At 49.7% G+C, this 20,439-nt stretch overlaps 1 protein-coding gene across 11 annotated transcripts in view; it reads left to right on the forward strand.

The window, feature by feature from the left end:
* The window catches only part of UBAP2 (ubiquitin associated protein 2), a 1,758,279-nt gene that overhangs the window by 1,147,343 nt on the left and 590,497 nt on the right, over nucleotides 1-20,439 (forward strand). For all 11 annotated transcript variants that reach the window (XM_069626852.1, XM_069626853.1, XM_069626850.1 and 8 more), the window contains one exon: nucleotides 2,018-2,213. In XM_069626852.1, the coding sequence (XP_069482953.1) occupies nucleotides 2,018-2,213 (196 nt within the window). The remainder of the gene's footprint in view (nucleotides 1-2,017; nucleotides 2,214-20,439) is intronic.

A 20,439-nucleotide genomic window follows, 5' to 3' on the forward strand; every position in this document is an offset into this window, starting at 1 on the left:
CAGCTGTTTGAACTTTGGACCTGTGAACCAAGGGAAGGCCCTTTCGAAGGCTTCCATTTCCAGATGGCTCTGCATCATGCACTGTCACCGGTTGGCGAACCGACCGTTGCCCGGCTGTCCGAGAGCCCATTCAACTAGAGTGATCACTGCTACCAAGGTGTTTCTGTCTGGTGTGCCCTTGCTGGACATCTGCAGGGCTGCTACGTGGAGGTCGACGCACACCTTCACGAGATTCTACTGCATCGACCGGGATTTCAGGGAGGAGTCCAGAGTCGGCCAGACAGTGCTGCGCGACCTGTTCGCCTGAAGGTGGGCCCGGTGAAGGGGTAAGAGATGCTTAATGTTGAGCCTTGCCACCTCCCGTGGTTGTTCATGTGTGTACTGCTATGTATTCTTACATTCATGAGCATGTGAATCCATGCCAGACCCCATGCTGGAGAAGGAACAAGTTACTTACCTGTAACTGTTGTTCTCCAGCATGGGTCTGGCATGGATTCACATTCGAACGCTCCCGCCTACCCCTCTGCGGCTCTCTCTTCGTCCTACTGCCACTTTACGTGCTACCAAATCTGAAGATGGCTGCCAGAGGAGGAGCTTAGGTAGAGCTGTGGGCAGTATGACCCAGAGACCTGTGATTGGTTATTAGGAGAAAGACAGTTCAGAAACAAAACTGATTTTTTTTCTTTACTGAGGATTCCCGACTGACAGGCAATATTCATGAGCATGTGAATCCATGCTAGACCCATGCTGGAGAACAGTTGTTACAGGTAAGTAACTTGTTCCATCTATTGTCGACGCATCAATGGGGACTGAGGTGTGGCGCCGGAGGGCAGAGACAGGGCAGCGCATGTTCCCTGGGCCGCACCCCCGTGCGCCTCTAAATTTAAAAAGGAAGGAGTTTTTATCTGGTGAAAAAGGGTCCGTCTCCCGTCCCTTGGCAGGGATGCCCATACAGTATGGAGGAAAGGGGACTATGGACTAAGAGTACATTAGTCACTACGGTGAGTAATTTACAATTATCGCTCCATGCTGCTACTGTGTCCCTCCTGGGATGTAACATGCATTTTTGGGGCTATGGGCTGTTTCACTAACACTTATAATTGGAACCTGGGAACCTGCTGGATGTGGTGGAAATTGTGAACTACATCTAAATGCTACCTACGGTGTTCAGTGCACATGGGTTATGCATAATGCTTTATTTAGTATGCAGTAGTGACCCTGTGCAATATTCTGTTAGATACCCTTGGATTATGACTGGCGATTACTGTATGCAATTTTGTTTAAGGCCTTTTCTTAAACTGCCTCTGGAAAGCCTATGCATACTGTCTACCACCTGGAAGGGGGCTTATGTTTTAGAGGAAGGTTGAGTTCTACCTTAACCGGCCATTTATTGTTTTTCACTTTAGCTATTCTCAGTGACCTGTTCACCGATGAATTATTTTTCCCCATCATAAATATTTTGTGCGACGTTGGTGGGATTAATTGTAGCTGCCCTCAAATCGGGAGTTTAGTTGGACTGATCTGCTACACTTCTCATTGAGGGTTCTATTATTCCCTTTTGCGTGATGCACTGTTCTACCATTAGGTTAGCTGATAACACAGGCTCTCACCAGAGTGTTTTGCAAACAAATCTCCCTAACAGTAAGTAGCATGGTTATGAAGCCACTGGCAGGCCTGGGAAGGATCTTGTCAGACTGACCAGACACAAGGTCAGTTGCTAATAGTCCAGAGGGAGATATTTTTCTGTTTTTTTTGTTTAGTCACTACCGTTGTTGCTAGCTTCTCAGAAATCTCAACATGCTGGCAAGGGCGTGCACATTCTCGTGCCCTGCTGCAAAATCTTTCAGTATCGGCATTGAGACCTGTGATAGCGACCAAGTGGTTTGATTTCATGTTTCCTAATGTAAAATTGTATGTTATGTATGTAATCAATTTTTAGCATGTGCGTGTTAATGCTTGTAATGAATTGGTATGAACTTATGGTGTCCCAACTTAAAAAAGTGCTTTATTTTTCTAGCACACTACTGTTGAAAACCTACCCTCTCTTCAGCCAACCGCAACATTTTGTACTGCTTCAGCATCTTCCACAAGCGCCACCTCTTCCGCTGTTAGCATAGCTAACAGTATGAACACTACGAACAGCCTTGCACTCAATGTCTCCAGTGTATCTATGCCAGCTGCTACTACACGCCCACCTCCCTTAGTGTCATCAGGTACAAAATGACAGATGTCCCATGACGACTGTGAGCTGGGCATGCATTCACGCTGACCTACTTGTATTATAAAATGTATTGAGATTTATGATAATTAGTATTAAGGTATGTCGTGCAGAATTTACAATGATCAACTCAGTCTATTGAAGTATGCATTTATTCAAAGCCAGCAAGGAAGTCAACAGTATTTAAGGCTTTGATGTGATTCTTGACCTTGTTATTTTTCTTAAGAAATATTTTTAACTTTGTTGCCCTCACTGGGTTAAGTCATCTTTTCAAGCCCATGTGATATTTTCAGAGCTTTGAATGTGATGTGGTCATGGTGGTTATGTTGAGGGACTTCAGTAGCAGTCTCACTGGGCACAGAAATTAGGCCAAAGAGTCTGGAAGACCAACTTAAAAAAAGAACTTAAGGTTTCATAAAATGAGACCGCAAAACACCCAAAATTCGAGTTCACGCTTAACAGCTGCAGCTGTAGGTGGGCAATATCCCTCATATAAGTTTGAGATATCGCTACTATCTTTCTATCTTGGAAAGTAGTGCAGGAAAACCTGTTGTCTCCTTTTTTACTTTGATCATTTTTCCCATACATCAGGAAGCTCAGATAGGGTGGTGGCAGTGGTATCTTTTTAGATTAAAATGTTTTGGTGTACTCATATGCACCTTCTGTTTGTTTAGCAAATGGCAGTCTTAATTCTACTTCAGGGCGCAAAATATATCTCTATATAAAATGCTTTGTTTCCAAAATCTGCAATTTATCAGTGCTGGGTTGCCCTCTGCTGTCCAAATGGCAAAGGCACCCACTTCTACAACAGCTATTTCAAGAAACAGAATGAGCACGGTTGTGCGCGGTCACCTTCACCTTCTACTATTGCAAACATTCATTATAATTTCAAGTTACTTCTGTCCACCTCCACTTCTTTTTACACAGGGCAAGGTAGTTCCAGTGTCAATTAACAGTTTGTTTTATTAATTATAACGTCCACCAGACCCGAGGGTATCGGGGCGCAGTTGATTACCGGCTAAATGTCAGTCTCTAGAGAGCGAAAAGCTGTAGCACGAATGCTTCTTCCTGAGCAGAAACTGAAAGGTGCTGTAATTATGCTACTATTCAGTCTTATGCCATCACAGGGATTCTGCAATGGAACAAGGTTGACAATTGCATGCCTACAAAGTCTCTTCGCAGAGGCCTGTGTGATTGATGGAACTTGCATACTGTTCTTATATTACGCATAACTCTTATTCTCCAGCATTGGATCTTTCATGGATTCGGATGCTTAGAATATTCCCCGTCGTCAGACTGGGACCCCTCGGTACACATATATAGCCTTTTCCTATAGGAAAACTTCTACGCCCTTTTGGGGCCCGTCTACGCATGCTCCGTAGGACGTCCGGTATAAGAGCCCCGCCCCCGTGGCTCCTTTCAGATTTCAACCGTCTCCAAAGTAGTGGGATCTCCTCGCGTCGTCTTACTGTTTTGTACACGGTTGTGTACTTGGAGTTAGGTGAATTTTTCCCTTCATGTCGGGAAAGGCGCTGTTCCGTCTGTGCGCGACATGCGGCTTGAAAAATGTTTACGAGGGGGACCAACATATGGATTGTATAAACTGTCTCCACCCGCATCATTCGGCTGATAGCTGTGACGTATGCAAAGGGTTTTCTCAAAAGACCGAAATCGACGGCTGGTGGCATGGTTGAATGACGGAGCGGGGGCATACCCCCCTTCGGAGGTAGGCTCCACACAATCAGCAAACATCACACCGCGCTGTATCGTCAGAACCACCGGCGAAGAAATCTCGACCGGCAAAGAAAGAGTCATCGGAGTCACTCAGCTAGAGAATCTTCGTCTCAAAAATCATCTTCGTCAAAGCATGACAAGGAAAGGCCGAAATCCTCCTTGGGCGATCACCATAGATCGACCACGAGTCGAGATTCGAGTAAAAGCAGGCCAAGTGCAGAAAAGGCGGGACCGCCTAAACCACCTGCTAAGCCACCGTCGTCGACGGCGGTCCAGTCATCTGCCTCCTCCCTACCACATGTGGTATCTACCGTCCCACCGACAACGGCTGCGACGGTGGCCTCGTCGACGGAGGTTCTACAGGAAGCCTGGAGGCCTGAAGTTTTTGCTTCGATCCCTCCGGATACTTTACTGCAGGAACAGGCAGTGTCGCTGTCCTCGGGAGTGGACGAGAGCGGAAGAATAGCTGGCCCGGCAGACCTCGGGCTACGAGTGGTTGACAAGTCGTCGACGAGGGGATCCGGAATTCCGGTGTCTGCCCATCTTCTCAATCCTCAATCTGTTTTGTTGTTGGAGATTCTGTCCACGCTTCAGTCTTTAGTGCAGTCGTTGGACCAGAGACTACCTCAGGCACACCTGCCACAGTCACCCGTCGACGAGCCGGGCCCGTCCCGTCCACCGACTCACGTACGCACGCCAGTCTCAGCACCACAGGCCACCGACTCACGTACGCACGCCAGTCTCAGCACCACAGGCACCCCAAGAGGAAGGTGAGCTGCCAGATTCGGGGTCTGACAGAGGAGCCATGTCGGATATCTCATCATCCCCCCCTCCAGGGATCCAACCTGGGAGTCAGAGGTGGAGTTGGAAACCCCAAGGAGCCCGTCTCACCCGTCCCCTCCGGATGATATTGCATTATTCCATTCTATGATGGAGAAGGCGTGTAAAGAATTCGGTTTGTCCCAGGAAGAACAGAAAAAGGACTGTTTTCTGTTCGACCACATGGGTAAGAGAAGGTCAGTGTTCTCAATACCCCCCTCAATACTAGATCGCGTGTGGAAGTCGGGTCTGCAGACAATGCGTCACCCCTTTTCGGAACCAGCGGTAAAAGGTCGCCTTGAGAAAAAATGTAAGGCTCCAGAGTCTACCCCCAAGTGCTTATCCTCCCAACCAATGCCTGAATCGGTGGTGTGGGCGGCAGCGGCGAGGAAAGCGAAGGCCCAGCACAAGTGCACGACTCCGCCTGCAAACGAGGCAAGACGTCAGGATGCCTTTGGCAAAAAAGTGCTATCCGTGGGAGCAACTACAGTAAAGGCCGCAAACTCTCTGGCTATTGTAGCCAGATAAGACAGAGAAATGTGGCACAGGCTGGCTCCGTTGCTGGATCATCTTCCGGAAGAGCATAGGAAGGCGGCGATGTTACTTGTCCGAGAGGGTGAGGAAGTCTCCAATCACGCAATAAACATTGCGGTTGACCTCGCTGAATCGGGCTTCAAGCAAGTCAACAATGGGGTCGTGTTACGATGACAGTCATGGCTTAAGTGTACCTACTTCAGGCCGGAGGTACAATACAAAGTATTGGATATGCCCTTTGAGGGAGACCTTCTATTCGGAGAAAAAGTAGATGAGGCCCTAAAGGGAATGAAAGAGGACTCGGACATGGCACGTACATTGGGTGCCCTCCAGAGTGGCCAAAGCTACAAGTCTTTTCGTCCCTTTAGAGGGGCTTCAGGTAATTCCAGATTCTCTACGTCAGGAGACAAATCCTTCGGTAGGTCGGCGTACCCCTCCCAGGGATACAGGCGTGCTTCCCAAACAGCAAACCGACGCCGGAACTTCCAGACCTCCAGGAAGAGACCATCCTATCCGTCGTCGTCGAGAGAGAAGCAAAATAAAGATCAGCAATGACGAGCAACACACCGTTCTGGGGGGAAGAGTATCAGCCTATGTCGACGAATAGCGACAGATCAATGGGTGCTGGATACAATAAGGAACGGGCATTCTCTACAATTCAAGCACAGCCCTCCGCACATTCCACCAGCGTTCATCGCTCATTCCCATCTGAGGGTACTGCAACAAGAGGTAACACTCATGTTAGCAAAAGGTGTGATAGAATTAGTTCCAGCATCGCAGAAAGGCCAAGGGGTCTACTCAAGATACTTTGTTGTGAAAAAGCCAAACGGAAAATGGCATCCCATTCTAGACTTACGCGATCTCAACAAATCCTTAAAGAGCCTAAAATTCAAAATGCTCACATTCCAGGAAGTGATCCGAGCCGCTCAAGAAGGGGATTTTCTGGCGTCCCTGGATTTACAGGACGCGTACTTCCATATTCCAATGCGTCGGAAACACAGGAAGTTCTTGAGGTTTGTGATAGAGCGGACTCACTACCAGTTCACGATTCTTCCCTTTTGGGCTCAAAACCTCCCCCAGAACGTTCACGAGATGCCTGGCCCCGGTAGCGGCCTGGCTAAGCAGGCAAGGCCACCATGTATACCCATATCTCGATGACTGGCTGGTAAGGGGATCCTCCCCAGCGTCGACCAACACAAGTTTGCAAGCCACCATGCAGCTTCTACAACAGCTGGGATTTTCCATAAACTTCAAAAAATCCTCGCTGATGCCATCGAGAACGTTGGTGTTCCTGGGGGCACAGTTCGAGACCCAGTCGGGGCTAGTGAAGCCTTCCCTCGACAGAATCTCAAAACTCATTTTCTTACTGAGAGCTTGGTGTTTCGCCTTAGTCGACTCGCCAGTTGATTGAGTTTCGGTCCTAGGGGCCATGGCATCCTGCATCCATCTGGTGGCAAACTGTCGCCTATTCATGAGGCCAGTTCAGGAGTTCCTCGCGGACCGGTGGATACAGGCCCAAGGATCGTGGTTAGACAAGATAATTGTCGACGATGACAAACTGCTTCGGACTCTTCAGTGGTGGCAGAGTTTCCACAACCTGAACAACGGTGTACCCCTACAGGAACCGGAGTTCCAGCTAACCATAGTCACGGATGCATCTCTAACCGGTTGGGGAGCGCACATGGGCACTCTTCAAACGCAAGGTCGTTGGTCTCAAACGGAGTCACTCCTACACATCAACGTGTTAGAGCTCAGAGCAGTGCGATGGGCCTTGAAGGCGTTCCTACCACACATCAAGGGATCGAGAGTACGAGTGCTGACAGACAATACGACAGCCATGTTTTATTTGAGAAAACAAGGGGGGGACGCGATCCAGGACCCTTTCCATGGAGGCCCAGAAAGTGTGGCATTGGGCATTAAAGCACGAGATATCCATTGTGGCTCGCGACCTCCCGGGAGTGAGGAACTCGCAAGCGGATTCCCTCAGCAGACGGATGGCCCAGATACACGAATGGGAAATGGACACAGTTCAGCTGACGAAAGTTTTCAAGAAATGGGGTCACCCCCCACTGGACATCTTCGCAACGAAGGAAAACAAGAAATGCGAGCAATTCGCAAGCAGATGGCCTCAGGAGGGTTCCATAGGGGAGGCGTTCTCCTTCCCATGGACGGACAAGTTCCTTTATGCTTTTCCTCCGTTCCCCCTCATACGGAGGATGGTGCAGTGGATACGCAGGTACAGTTGCCGGGTAATTCTAGTGGCACCGTACTGGCCGAGGCAACCGTGGTTTTCCGACCTGCTTCACCTGTCGCTGGACCAACCAATAGCGTTTCCGAGAGTCCCGAACCTACTATCCCGGGACAAAGGTACGGTGTGGCATCACGACCCGGACAGTCTCAGCCTCACAGCCTGGCTCCTGACTTTTCGGATTTTGGTACCTTAGACGTTTCGGAGGATTGCCAGAAGATTCTGCAAGTCGCTCGGGCCCCTTCTACCAACAAATCTTACACCTATAAGTGGCGAAGGTTCTGTGAATGGTGTCGAGGACAACAAGGTCTACACCTGTTAAATGTCACCCGGAGCAAGTTCTGCCTTATCTGCTTCACTTGGCAGAGGGGGGGGTTTATCTTTCACATCGATAAAGGTTCACGAGGAAGAGACATTCGTCTCCGCTATTCAGCGACAGACTAGTGAAACACTTCATGAGGGGTTTATTTCAAACTTTTCCCCCAGTAAAACGTTTTCCACCAACATGGAGTCTCAACGTAGTGTTGGCAGGCTTAATGAAACCACCCTTTGAGCCTATGGCCACGTCAGACATGAAATTCATATCGTGGAAGTTGGCATTCTTAATTGCTATCTCGTCAGCTAGGAGAATCTCGGAACTGCAAGTGTTGGTCGTAGACCCTCCATACCTAAGATTCTTTAAAGACAAGGTGGTCCTGGCAACTAATTCTACTTTCGTTCCGAAAGTTCTTAGTGTATCACAAACACTCGTCCATTGTCCTCCCTACTTTCTTCACGACCCCATCATCGGCAGCATAAAAAGCTCTTCATACCTTGGACGTTAAGAGGGCCCTAAAATTTTACCTACATCGTACACGAGAACTCAGGTCTACTCGACAACTGTTCATCGCGTATGGTCCGTCGACGAGAGGAAATGCAATTTCTAAGCAAAGATTGGCTCGATGGGTCTCGTCGACGATTGCGTTTTGCCACTCCAAGGCCGGAAGGCCGCTGCAAGGGCATCCTAGAGCCCATTGTACAAGATAAACGTCCTCTTCAGCAGCATTATGGGCAGGAAATCCGCTGATGAACATATGCCAGGCTGCAGCATGGTCGGTGCCCCACACGTTTACCCGCCACTACTGCCTTGCGAGGCAGCATGCGGATGAGGTGCAGATGGGAAGAGCAGTCCTGCGCCATATGTTTCAATAAGGTAAGCTCTACACTGTGGAGAGTTTTTTTCTACCTGTTGGTGACATATGCTTTATGGAGGTACATATATATGAGTAACTTATTTCTTGTGTAGCTATGCATTGTGTATTATTGTGAATGTATATTGCATTGCATTCTCACCGCCGTCTTCAGGTTTACTGCTATACAATCTATTCTAAGCATGTGAATCCATGAAAGATCCAATGCCGGAGAAGGGAATAGTTTCTTACCTGTAACTCCATTTCTCCAGCATTGGTGTCTTTCATGGATTCACATGCTTAGAATATTCCCCGTCGTCGGACTGGGACCCCTCGGTACACATATATAGCCTTTTCCTATAGGAAAACTTCTGACACTTTTGTGTCCAATTTACGTCCTTTTCGGGCCCGCCTAAGCATGCTCCGTAGGACGTCGCGGTACAAGAGCCCCGCCCCCGCGGCTCCCTTCAGATTTCGGCCCCTCCAAAGTAGGAGGTAACTGTGAATATTTGTGTAACTGCATTACTGCTCTCATCTGCCCTCATTTCCCCTCTTGAGATGAGCCTGGCTGTTCAACACGCTACCAAAACTGTTTAGTACAAGCTTGTACCAAAGGTTGGGTTGCCTATGCCTGTAGTCATAGTTGTTTGTTGTGTTCCCAGAGGATGCTGCATTCAAAGTTTGCATAACACCTGGCTGCTCAACACGCTACCAACCTGTGTAGTAGAGACTTATACCAAGAGGTCAGGGTTTTTGTAGTGCACACAAAAGGTACTGAATACTATCTTGCCTAACAGTCTTTTTTGTCTTTAATCAGGCACTTGATCCTCTGGCTCCCCAATCCCCCCTATCCCACTTCCCCCTCCTGCCTGCGCATGGCGACATACTTAGGCTTCAGCAGGTGTCAAGCCTGCTTCTCTACGTCCGTCCCCCACGCGCTTTGCCTCCGCTGCCTTGGCCCGACCACAGCTGGGAAGGTTGTACCTGGTGCGACGGGCTTACACCTTGCGCTCAGAAGAACAGGTTAGCTCGGTGGAGAGTGCTTTTCGAAAGATCACCTTCAGAGGACTTGAAGAACTTAGACGCAAGTCAGCGCCCAAGGTAGGGCCACTCTTTATCAGCACCCCGCAAGGGTGACTCCTTTCCTACGGAACGTCCAAACACCGTCCAGGTTCTACCATCAGCACAGGTACCAATGCTTTCTGCTACCAGCCGCCAGGCCGAGGGGGTCTCTAGATCCTGCCAGTGAGGTCGCTGAGGGAACACAAGGTTCTTACCTGGTGTCCACCATACTACCGTACAAATGTCTGTGGGGTGCCTGTACGCAGCACTACCGGCGACACAAGGTACAACGCCAGGCTCAGGCCTGAGGTGCAGGGTAGGCCTTAAGCTCCACCGCCAAGAATCCAGGAGGCCGGGCCCTGCGCAGCAAGCATCACCGCACAGGCACGTGGCATGCAGCCTGGCAAAATGGCCACCACGCCAGACAAGATTGCCGCTCGTCCAACGCCACCCCCTTTCACGGAGCAGGGCAAAGAACGCTTTGAGGTGGGACTGGTCTTCGCCAGTGTTAGGGCGAATTCTCTGTTAAGGCTAATTTCCCAAACCTAGTTAGTCCGCCAGCAGCTTTGCAGGATTTTTGGGGTTTATTTTTTTCTCCTGCTAAGAGTGAGACTCTTATTCTCCCACTCTTAGGCATGATTTGAGAATGTCCTTTGACCATGTAATGTGTTTTATGGGCTATGGGGTCTTTTACTCCATAGGGCTTCATGTGTTTTTGGTATGTGTGTTACACAGCACCCTCAGTGCAGTAACACAGGGGTGTCATAGTGACCCCCAAACATAGACTCCATACCCTGGGACTGACTGTCTCCCAGGGCATGTAAAGTCACCATTGGCTTTACTAGTCTCAAATTGTGAACAGAACCATTACAAACCATCATATTGTGGAAGTACCGGTAGGGGTAATTCGATTACCACTGGGTCTGTTTTCCAAGGGGGCCCTATCCAGTCCCCCCTTGTCGAGTTTCTGGCTGGTGGCAGTGGATACCACGCGAAATATTCCACCGGAATGTTTCCTATGGGATTTTCCCGTTCATTTTAAACGCACCACTTTTTGGTGCAATGTTAAAGATACCGCCAGGTTATTTATTTAATATTTATTCCATGGTTGGGTCTTTTTGCCAGGACTCGGTTTTAAAATGGCGTTTGTGTTCGCCTCTGATACTCTAACCGAAGTCGAGCCCTTTGTTCCACTTTTTGGCGTGCTTCTCCACAGAAGCCCTCCAAATGGTGCCACTCTGTCTGGTGTCAACAAGATGTGTGGGAGGGGGGGGGGGATTAGGCACCCTGGAATGAGTTGCCTTGGCAACTCAAGTCACACTCTTGTGTGATTGGCCCAGTGGTGAGCCGCCTGGCTCACCACTTAGCATGTTTGAGTGACAGCTAGGCTGATGAATGGGGGTTTTGCTGCATAAAAGCAGGGTTTTGGGGACTGGAACTTCAGAAGTCGCCACAGGAACTAAAGAATCCGAAGAGTGGAGATGCTGAGTCATCTACAACGACAACACCACCGGTGGAGCCCTGCTGTACGAAACTCACCAATTCCCGACGACGGACGAGATCTTCTTCCAGGAGAGTCTTCTTCCCTTTGAGCTGGTGGGACCAACCAGTTTGCCTTTTTCGCCTTCCTGGATCGTCTCGTGTTCGAATCGCCCGTGCCAAGCTCCCCGGCAGCCGGATAGCCACGCTTCACCACTACCGCGAATAAAAGGGTCGGACCTTTTAACCAGGAAACTCCGTGGCTGTTTTTTTCCCTGGCAGTGCAACGACCTCCAGCTTTCTTCCTCGTCGAGATCCTCTCTTCCTCTGGTTGAAGCCACGACTTGCACCCGCTGCCAGGAACAATGACCTCGGATCTGCCAACTTTACCTTTCTGAACTGATCCAACCTCTTTTGACTTTCCTGCAAAGACTTTGAGTGCATTTCCACTCTGTGATCTTGGGCACATTCCCCCTTGCTCTCCAAGAGTGGACCTGGCCTATGAACTTTTTGCTCTACAGTAGACGCTGCCTTTCTTGACTTGCTGTGGTTTCTTAAAAGTGTTGGTACTGTGTGATTTTCCTATTCTCCCTTTTCTCTCCCTTTTTAAACAAATTATTGGAGTGCCATTTACGGTTACGCGCTCACCGCTGTTTTGCTAAATAAGTGGTGTCTTAACCTAGACTTGTCAAATAATTAACTAGGGAGGTGTATATACTTATAGTGACTGTTTGAACTTGCTTGACACATTAGTGCCGGTGTATTTTTTACAAGTATGTTTTTAAATAAATAATGATATACTTTTATACCAAAGCTCTGGTCAGTGTTTGCTTGTGCTACTGTATTTTTAGTCCTATTGTGTATACTCTATATACTGCCCAACTCTTCTTGAGAGAAGTCTGACTGCTCAGCCACAGCTAACAGGTAAATCTGGGTGGTGCAGACTGCTACCAATTGGGTTTACTGCTTACTCCTGTGGTCTTAAACTGTTTGCAGTGGTCCCTAAGGGAACTGCACAAGTTTCTGCCTAACAGCCAGGTATGTGGCCTGCAGCATATGTTTTCAGCATCACAAGGCAGAAACACCCCGCATAGGGCAAGGCTGGGTACGCCCAGGTATCGGCAACCTCCATGCCTTGCTCCTATGTCCACTCCACCTAGTGCCCCACCGGCCTGTGAGGACAGGTTTTTTGAGAAATTACTCACGCTTATGAGATCCCCCCTCAGATGGGAGCCATCCTTTGTGATGTGATCAGGGACCTGCTACCTCCGGTCCCACCACCAGCACCCCCAGTCATTCCTCCTATGGCTCCAGCTGCCCACGCCAGGCCCCACGTGACTGACTCCTCTGCCTCCGGCAGACCAGGCGGTTCCATACCAGCCTCCACAGCAGGCTCCGGTCGGCACACCTCTGCCTTCAGCACCCAGTACACCTCTGCCTGCTCCGTACCAGTAGGACTCTCTGGCAGACACCGATGAGGAGGGGGGCCCCAGGCACTGCGTCTTCTGCCAAGGCATTCCATGAACTGCTCTCAGGTCTGGCTGAGTACTTGGGGCTTCCACAACCAGAGGTCGAACAACCAGAGGCGCGGGGGTCCTGGCCGAGGTCCTCACTCTACGCCTGGGGCTAGAACGGGGATTCTGATCCAAAAGGATGGTGTTGCTTTGGCCAAAAAGGGATGGCTTGAACCCCCTTCGGCGCAGTCCACCAACAGGCGCCTCTAGGCCAACTACAGGCAATTTTGAGGGGGATACACTCTTGCTGTCGGCACACCCTCAACCACACTCCTCAATGATTGCTGCAACAACCATCTACTCGAAACCACGGTATTCCTCAGCCACCTCGGCTCTGCTAAGCAAGGAGATCTTGGAGTTTTATGGAAAGGTGGTCTATTCCAACGCCTCACTGCACTTTTGTCATTCTAATGCCATGCACTTTTGTCAGGCTAACGCAGCCGTTAACCCACGGCTTTGGTGGGAAATAGCTGACTTATTTCCGGAACTTCCGGTGCACAGTCAGGAGCGCTTCAAGGTGGAGCTGCCAGAAGCAAAGATGTTGGCTCAAGACATCATGGAGTCCACAGTGGCACATATTGACACCTTAGGCCGTGTCACCTGCATCGCCACGGACATGAGGACTGCCTGGCTACGGCTACCTAATTCAACCCGGATGTCCAGGAGCGCATATTGGACCTTCCATTCTAGGCTAGTGACCTCTTTCATTCCACCACCAATGAGGAACTTGATAATGGTTCATAGACTGAGAAATCCTCATCTATCCTCACGTAGTCCATGCCCCAGATGTAGAGCCAGACACCAGAGTTCCAACAAGTGGCAGGCCTTCGGCGGATTGCATGGCTTCCAGGAACGACGGTCCAGGCATCCGGACAAATCTCCAAGTCAACAATGTCGCAAACAGCACAAGGCGGGGAATAAGGGCTTATTTCAGTCTTCAGCCTCAGTGGGAAAAAAGGCACGACGCTCCCCTCCGGGGTCCACATGTCTCCAGGGAGGGGAGGGAAGTGAGAGGCAGGGAGGTGCCTGGCAGGCAGGGGCGGGGCAGGCTGGGCGCAGGCTTTCCCTTTATGTACAGCATTGATTGATTGATATTTTATTTCTATCGCGCTCGTAACACAAGTGTTTCAGAGCGCGACAAGGCAAGGGAGGGGAACAGGGGAGAACAAAACGGCGATCTTACTAGGCCCAGTGACATTGAGAACGCGCAAGTGCATAGGAGAGGGGGAGGGGAAAAAGTGCATGGAAGTGGGGAGAGGTGGAAAGTGCGAAGCAGAGGAGAAACAGATAAATAACAATAAATAAATAATAAAGGCAACAAACAGTGGTAATGCAGCCAGCAATTTGCAAGTGCTAGGTTTAAGCCAGCAGACAGGGTAGGTCTGATAAGTGCAGGAAGAAAAAGGGGGGGCTGTATGGGTACAGATACAGACCCCAGTGCAGGTGGTGGCCCGGAGGCAGTGTGGGAGGATGACAGGATGAGCAAGTACCTGGGCCCAAAAGACAGAGGGTGGCCAGGTGCACGGTGCGCAAGGTTTGCGGACCACTGGATCCTGTCAGTAGAGTCCATGGGCTACCGCCTACCGGTCCCTCCCTCCCTCCACTCCCACAGATTGGGACAACAACTCTATTGGCGGAAATTCAATCACTCGCACAGAGTCAGGCATTTGAAGTCTCAGCGTGGGAATGGGCTTCTATTCCAGAATTCTCACCATACACAAGAACCACCCGGCTGGCCTGAGAGTTGTGTTGGACCTTTCCACCCTGAACCTTTCCCTTCCGCTACAGAAGTTCAAGATGGTTACCCCAGACACTGAACAGGGGAGATTAAATGTTCTCCCTGGATCTGAAGGATGCATACCTGCACGTCTCGATTTGGCAGCCTTATTGGTCCTTCCTGAGGTTCAGGATCATGGGCTTCCATTTCGAATAAAAGTGTTTACCATTTGGCCTCAATTCAGACCCAGGGTCTTTACCAGACTTATGAATGCAGTGGCAGGCCTTCTCAGGGGCACATGTCTATCCGTACCTAGATGTTTGCCTCGTCAGGGCGAGATCCCCGGAGGCAGTTCATCACACCTTCTCCGCCCTCATGAATCCGCTACACGAATTGGGATTCTCCCTCAATCTCAAGAAGTTGGAGCCGACAGTCTAGCGTTTCTGTGCCTCATATGGGATACGATCTCCTAGAGAGTTGTTCCCTCGGAGGACAAGATCACAGCCATCAAGAGGGCCACAAGTCATCTCCACAGAGAGAAGTCTGCAGCATGGTGGTACCAGCACCTCCTGGGTATCATAGCGGCATGTCTTCTGGCAGTGCCTTACATAAGGTTCAAAATGAGAAGGATATAGCTGCGGTTTGCAGCCTCATGGAGTCAGGAGCGGGGTTCCCATCCGGAACACATCAGCATTTCTCCCTTTCGCCACCAGGACCTTGTCTGGTGGACCATGGACTACAACCTGAGGAGAGGCGGCAAACCCTTCTGACAATCAGCATTGTAAGTTACTGTTAGGGAGAATTCTCCAAAATGGTTAATTTCTCTTAACTACTGAGTCCCTCAGCAGCTTTGCTTGATTTCTCGGATTTCTTTTTTCACCTGGTAAGTGTGAGCCTTTTTTCCCACTCTTACATGTTTTGCTGTGTGTGGTTAACATTTTTGTGTTCATAGACTGTGGAGCTTCACCTGCGCCATAGGCATCATCTTTTTGATGTGTTACACAGAACCTTTAGTGCAGTGACACAGGGTTGTCTTTTTCAGACTTCCTACTTTAGACTCTATTCTGGGACTGACTACTGTCTCTCAGAACATGTAAAGTTGCCATTGACTTTATTAGTCTTTTTAAGCTCGCAGACCCAGTACAACCTATCTTACGTGGAGTACTGGAAAGGGTTAATAGTTATCCCTTTTTGTCTGTCTCTCTTGGAACATTGTTTCGTTCCCTTTTCATTAAGGCTTGGCTGTGGTATCTACTATATTTTTCCTACCGCAGTTATATTAAATAGCCTTGGTACTGTTTTAGGCTATCTTGGTAGCCTCGAACTTAAACCTTCTGGACGATATTCACTTTAATTTGGTACCGGCTGGGTTTAGTCTCCATTTCTTTTTGGAAAAGTCTTTCTTGTGTTTCACTCTGCGCACCAAATCAGGGTTGATTCCTTTGTTCGCCATCTTTTCGTGGGCTTCTGCACAGAAGCCCTCCTTAGGCACCTGAATGTCTGGGTAGGCAGGATGTGAGGGAGGTGTTTTAGGACCCCTGCAATTGCTTCCCTTGGTAACCCAAGATGCACTCCTGTTTGATTGGCTAGGTGACTGTCCGGCCAGGGCAGCCACCCTGCTGTGTGAATGGGGGAAAACGGCATAAAACGCAGGTTTCTGGGACTGAGCAGGCAGAGTCGCCACTGGATCGAGAGAACCGAAGAGAAGCTAAGGAAAGAGGACATCTACCGTGACTGAACTTGCCAGTGATACCCTGCTCCGGGTCAGAATCTCCAAACTTCGACGACAGAGAAGATCTGCAAGGTATCTTCTTCCCCTGAGCTGGTGGGACTAACCAGGTCTCCCAAACTCCAAGCCAGACCTCCCTCTCCTGGTAGAATTTGCTATGCACAGCTGCAGTGAACCATATAGCCAGGAGGCTCGGACCCTTCTTGGGTTGTAAGGACCCCACCATTTGTTGCTGTGCTCTGCTGCTGGTTTCTTCCCTGGGCAGTGCAGGACCCTCCAGTCTTCTTCCTTCATGTCAGTCCGACAGTCGCTTCAGGAACCGTGAGCCTGCAGGATCTGCCGGGAACGTCTGCCTTAGCTACAGCCTTCTTCATTTAAGGTACTGTTTAAATCCGGTCGTTCGTTCCGTCCGACCGCTGTGAAATTGTTTGAAATCTTTCTCCAATCCGAGGGCTTGTCCTTCTGTACTCTTTTGAATAACTTTTCTTCCGACCAACTTCGTTTCGAACTCTTGGCAAAGACTTAACCACAAACTACTCTGAACTGTGATATCCTGAGCAAAGACTGTGACCCATTAATATTGGCCCTGGCCTATTGACTTGTATCCTCATTGTAGAAAGCCTATACTAGATTGCCTGACAATTCACGTGTTGGTGCGGCTTAATTTTGTATAACCTTGTCTTTCCCATCCTTTTTAATTGCTCGAGTGCCATTTTGCTCACACTTCATTTTGAGCTCAACTTGTCCAGAATTCATTGGGCGTTGTGTAGTATATTGAGGGATTTTTCTGCTGCTTTACTAAGTGAACTGTTTTATAACTGATGTGTAAATAAGTGTATATCCGAGTGGATTCCAACGTATTCCTCATCTTAGATGTATTCCATCCAGCTTTGCTGCATTTCGGAAATTTTTTCGGCAGAGGGCGCCGTGCGTCGGTGTCGAGTCGATGGTCCCTCGAAGGCCTTCGTCGAGGGTGACGTCATCGGGTGTATAAGTAGCACGCGCGGCGCCCGTTGGCCTCAGTTCCGTTTTTCCGCAGTTACGTTGCTTCGGACATTCGGCGCGCCTCGACTTCTGTCAAGAAATATAATATAACGAGAAGTAATTATGTGCTCGTCATCGGCGCCAACCCCGAGATCGGGTTTTAAGAAATGCAAGTCGTGCGGCTCAAAAATGTCGATCACTGACCCGCACCGCAAGTGTTTGTGGTGTCTCGGGGAAGGCCACGACATGGAGGCCTGTTTGAAGTGTCAGGCGATGACGGGGAAGACCTTGCGAGAAAGGAGAGGAAAGCTACAGGTAGGTTGTAAGGATCGAAAAGCCTCTAGCGTCGAGTCCCCATGGGGAAAAATCACCTCGACGCGAAAGCCATCGATCTAGATCCCGAAGCGATTCTCATCGCTCGTCTTCGTCGAAAAATTCGAAGAAACTACGCCATAGGCCTCCCTCCACCTCGTCGTCAGACGAGTCTCTGAAAATGAAATGCCCCACAAAACATTAGTCTACCGAAGAGTGGGAAGCATTCAGGGTCAAAATGATGGAGGTGTTTGAGAAGGCGAAGCCTCGGTCCGCGCCTTCTTCGGAAGCTGGCCGGGAGCGTCATCGCTAAGACACTCGCGTGCCCTCGAGCCCGGGTGATCGTAAAAGGAAGGATAGGGAACCTTCCAGGGCGCCAAGCGATCAACGTTTGAGTCGACCGCTCGAGGTCACCGACGCCGTCCGAGACCTATCACACCTCGAAGGAGAAACCGTCGAAGGCCGCCTCGACGCCCTCGAAGCAGACCCTGTCGACGACCACTATGTCGTCGACGTGTTTATCGACGTCGACGCCGAAACCTTAGGCACCAACGGCTCCAACCAAGCCAGGGCAGCCAGAAAAAGAGAAGGAGAAAACTACAAAACATGTATCTTCTTCAAAACCTGGTACTACACCCCTTCCTCCTCCTCTCCCAGAGAAGGTTTTCAAGCCTCTCCCTAGGAAGGAGTTTTTCAAATCCTTGACCTCAATTTTTGAGGAACAGGAGAGATCCGAGGAGGAAGATGTACCTTTTGGACTGGAATATGGCATCCAAAATGTCCCAGAATGCTTGATATCAGAGGAAAGCGGAATGAGGGATTTGGTGGAGTCATTACATAATGCAAGTGGCATTGACACCTCTCCTGAGAATGTCTTTGGTAGACCAGATCCAGGAGAGCATGCCAGTCCATCTTACCGTCAGTTAATGACCAAGATGGTAGATTACTTGGGATGGGCTAGACCACCAGCCCAATTCGTCCAGGACGATTTAACAGACATATTGGACCATGGTCCCACTGAAGACCCAGTACTACCTTTTCATGCAGCCTTACAAAACAGGGTGACCAAGAATTGGGGAAACTCCGGATTCTATTCCTCGGGTAAATAAATCCCTTGCATCAAAATACCGCACAGCCAGTAGCGACCCCAGCTATCTGTCAAAACATCCAACTCCCGAGAGTTTGGTCATACAGGCAACCACAGCTTCCAACAAACTTGCATACCCGTCTATCCCTCCAGACAAGGACGACAAGCATGTGGATAGTTGGGCACGGAAGGTATTTTCAGCCGAGAGCATGGCATTAAAATCTGCCAACTCCAAATGTGCCTTGGCAACATTTTCGTGCACTCTGTGGGAGTGCATCGCAATGGCGGCGGAGCAAGTACCAGAAGGGGAAGAAAGGGAAGGTTTCCTAGCCATCGTTGGATATGATATGGCATTTGTAAGGCGCCTATACACAGGTGTTTCAAGGCGCGACGGAGATGGAAAGGAGGCCACGCAGGAATCACTTCAGTCTGGATTGGACACTGCGGATAGTGTAAGCAGGTCCATGGGCACTAGCACGGTAATGCGCAGGTTTGCGTGGTTACGGAAGTCGGGTTTTGCACCCGACTTACAGAACCGCCTCCTGAACATGCCTTTTGACGGGTCTCACCTTTTTGGCAACAAGGCTGACGAGAGCCGAGAGGCTGCAGACCTCAAAAGCGGCGGCCAAATATTTAGGAGCTGCTATTAGGCAACCTCAGCCTTTTCGTGCGCAAGGTCCAATCATGGAGGGGACGATCCTATCGTTATTACACCTCATACGGGAAGACGAGAGGAATGGCCAGTCAAAAGGGCCAAAGAAAGGCCACTCGTGGTGGACAAGGAAAACGTGCTAAACCAGCTCCAGCTGCAGCCTCTTTGCCATCAGCAGCTGCAACATCTGCCACAAAACCACTTTGAGGACTTGCACCACAAAACACCTGTAGGAGGCAGGCTGTCGCAGCATCTGCAAAAATGGCGAGCCATTACTTCAGATGTTTGGGCTCTAGAAATAATAGCCCAAGGCTATTGCCTTCCTTTTCTAAAGCAACCTCAAAGCAATCCACCAGGGAGACACCCATTGAAACTTTCAAACCCGCTCCTACAGCAGGAAGTTCTAACCCTGCTGGAGAAAGGTGCTATAGAACCAGTACCTGCAGCTGAGAGGAACAAGGGTTGGTACTCCCCGTATTTTTTGATCCCCAAAAAGGACGGAGGACTGAGACCCATCTTGGACTTAAGAAACTTGAACAAGTTCCTCAGGAAGGACAAGTTCAAGACGGTTACCTTTCTCAGATACTTCAGGCCCTTCAACTCCAGGACTGGTTGGTGTTATTGGACCTCCAGGATGCTTATTTTCATGTGCCGATTCATCTCAAACTCAGAAAATACCTGAGGTTCGTAGTTGGCGAATCACACTATCAGTTTCGAGTCCTGCCATTCGGGTTGACCTCCGCCCGAGGGTCTTCACCAAGTTAATGGTAGTGATGGCAGCGCACCTCAGGAGAGGGGGGATTCATGTCTACCCCTACCTGGACGATTGGTTGAGCAGAGCGCGCTCTGCCGAGCAAGCACTGGATCATCTGAAAGTCACCTGCCACTTCCTCCACAAACTGGGCTTCTCCCTCAACTTAAAGAAGTCTCAAATGACACCTTCCCAACAGCTTCAGTACATAGGAGCTGTATTAGACACATCCTTGGGAAAGAGCTCGCCTCCCAAGACGAGGGCTCAAGACATTCTTCAGATGGTTTCCAAATTCCAAAATGCCCAAAATCTCCGGGCTTACGACTTTTTAAGGTTGCTCGGCTTCATGGCATCCTGCATCTTTCTGGTGCCAGAGGCACGCTTGAGGATGGCTTGCGGGCCCATTCTACCAGGGGTATGGCTGCATCTA

The sequence above is a fragment of the Ambystoma mexicanum genome, chromosome 6p (genome assembly GCF_040938575.1).
Source record: "Ambystoma mexicanum isolate Mex_15411 chromosome 6p, UKY_AmexF1_1, whole genome shotgun sequence".
Classification (NCBI taxonomy): domain Eukaryota; kingdom Metazoa; phylum Chordata; class Amphibia; order Caudata; family Ambystomatidae; genus Ambystoma; species Ambystoma mexicanum.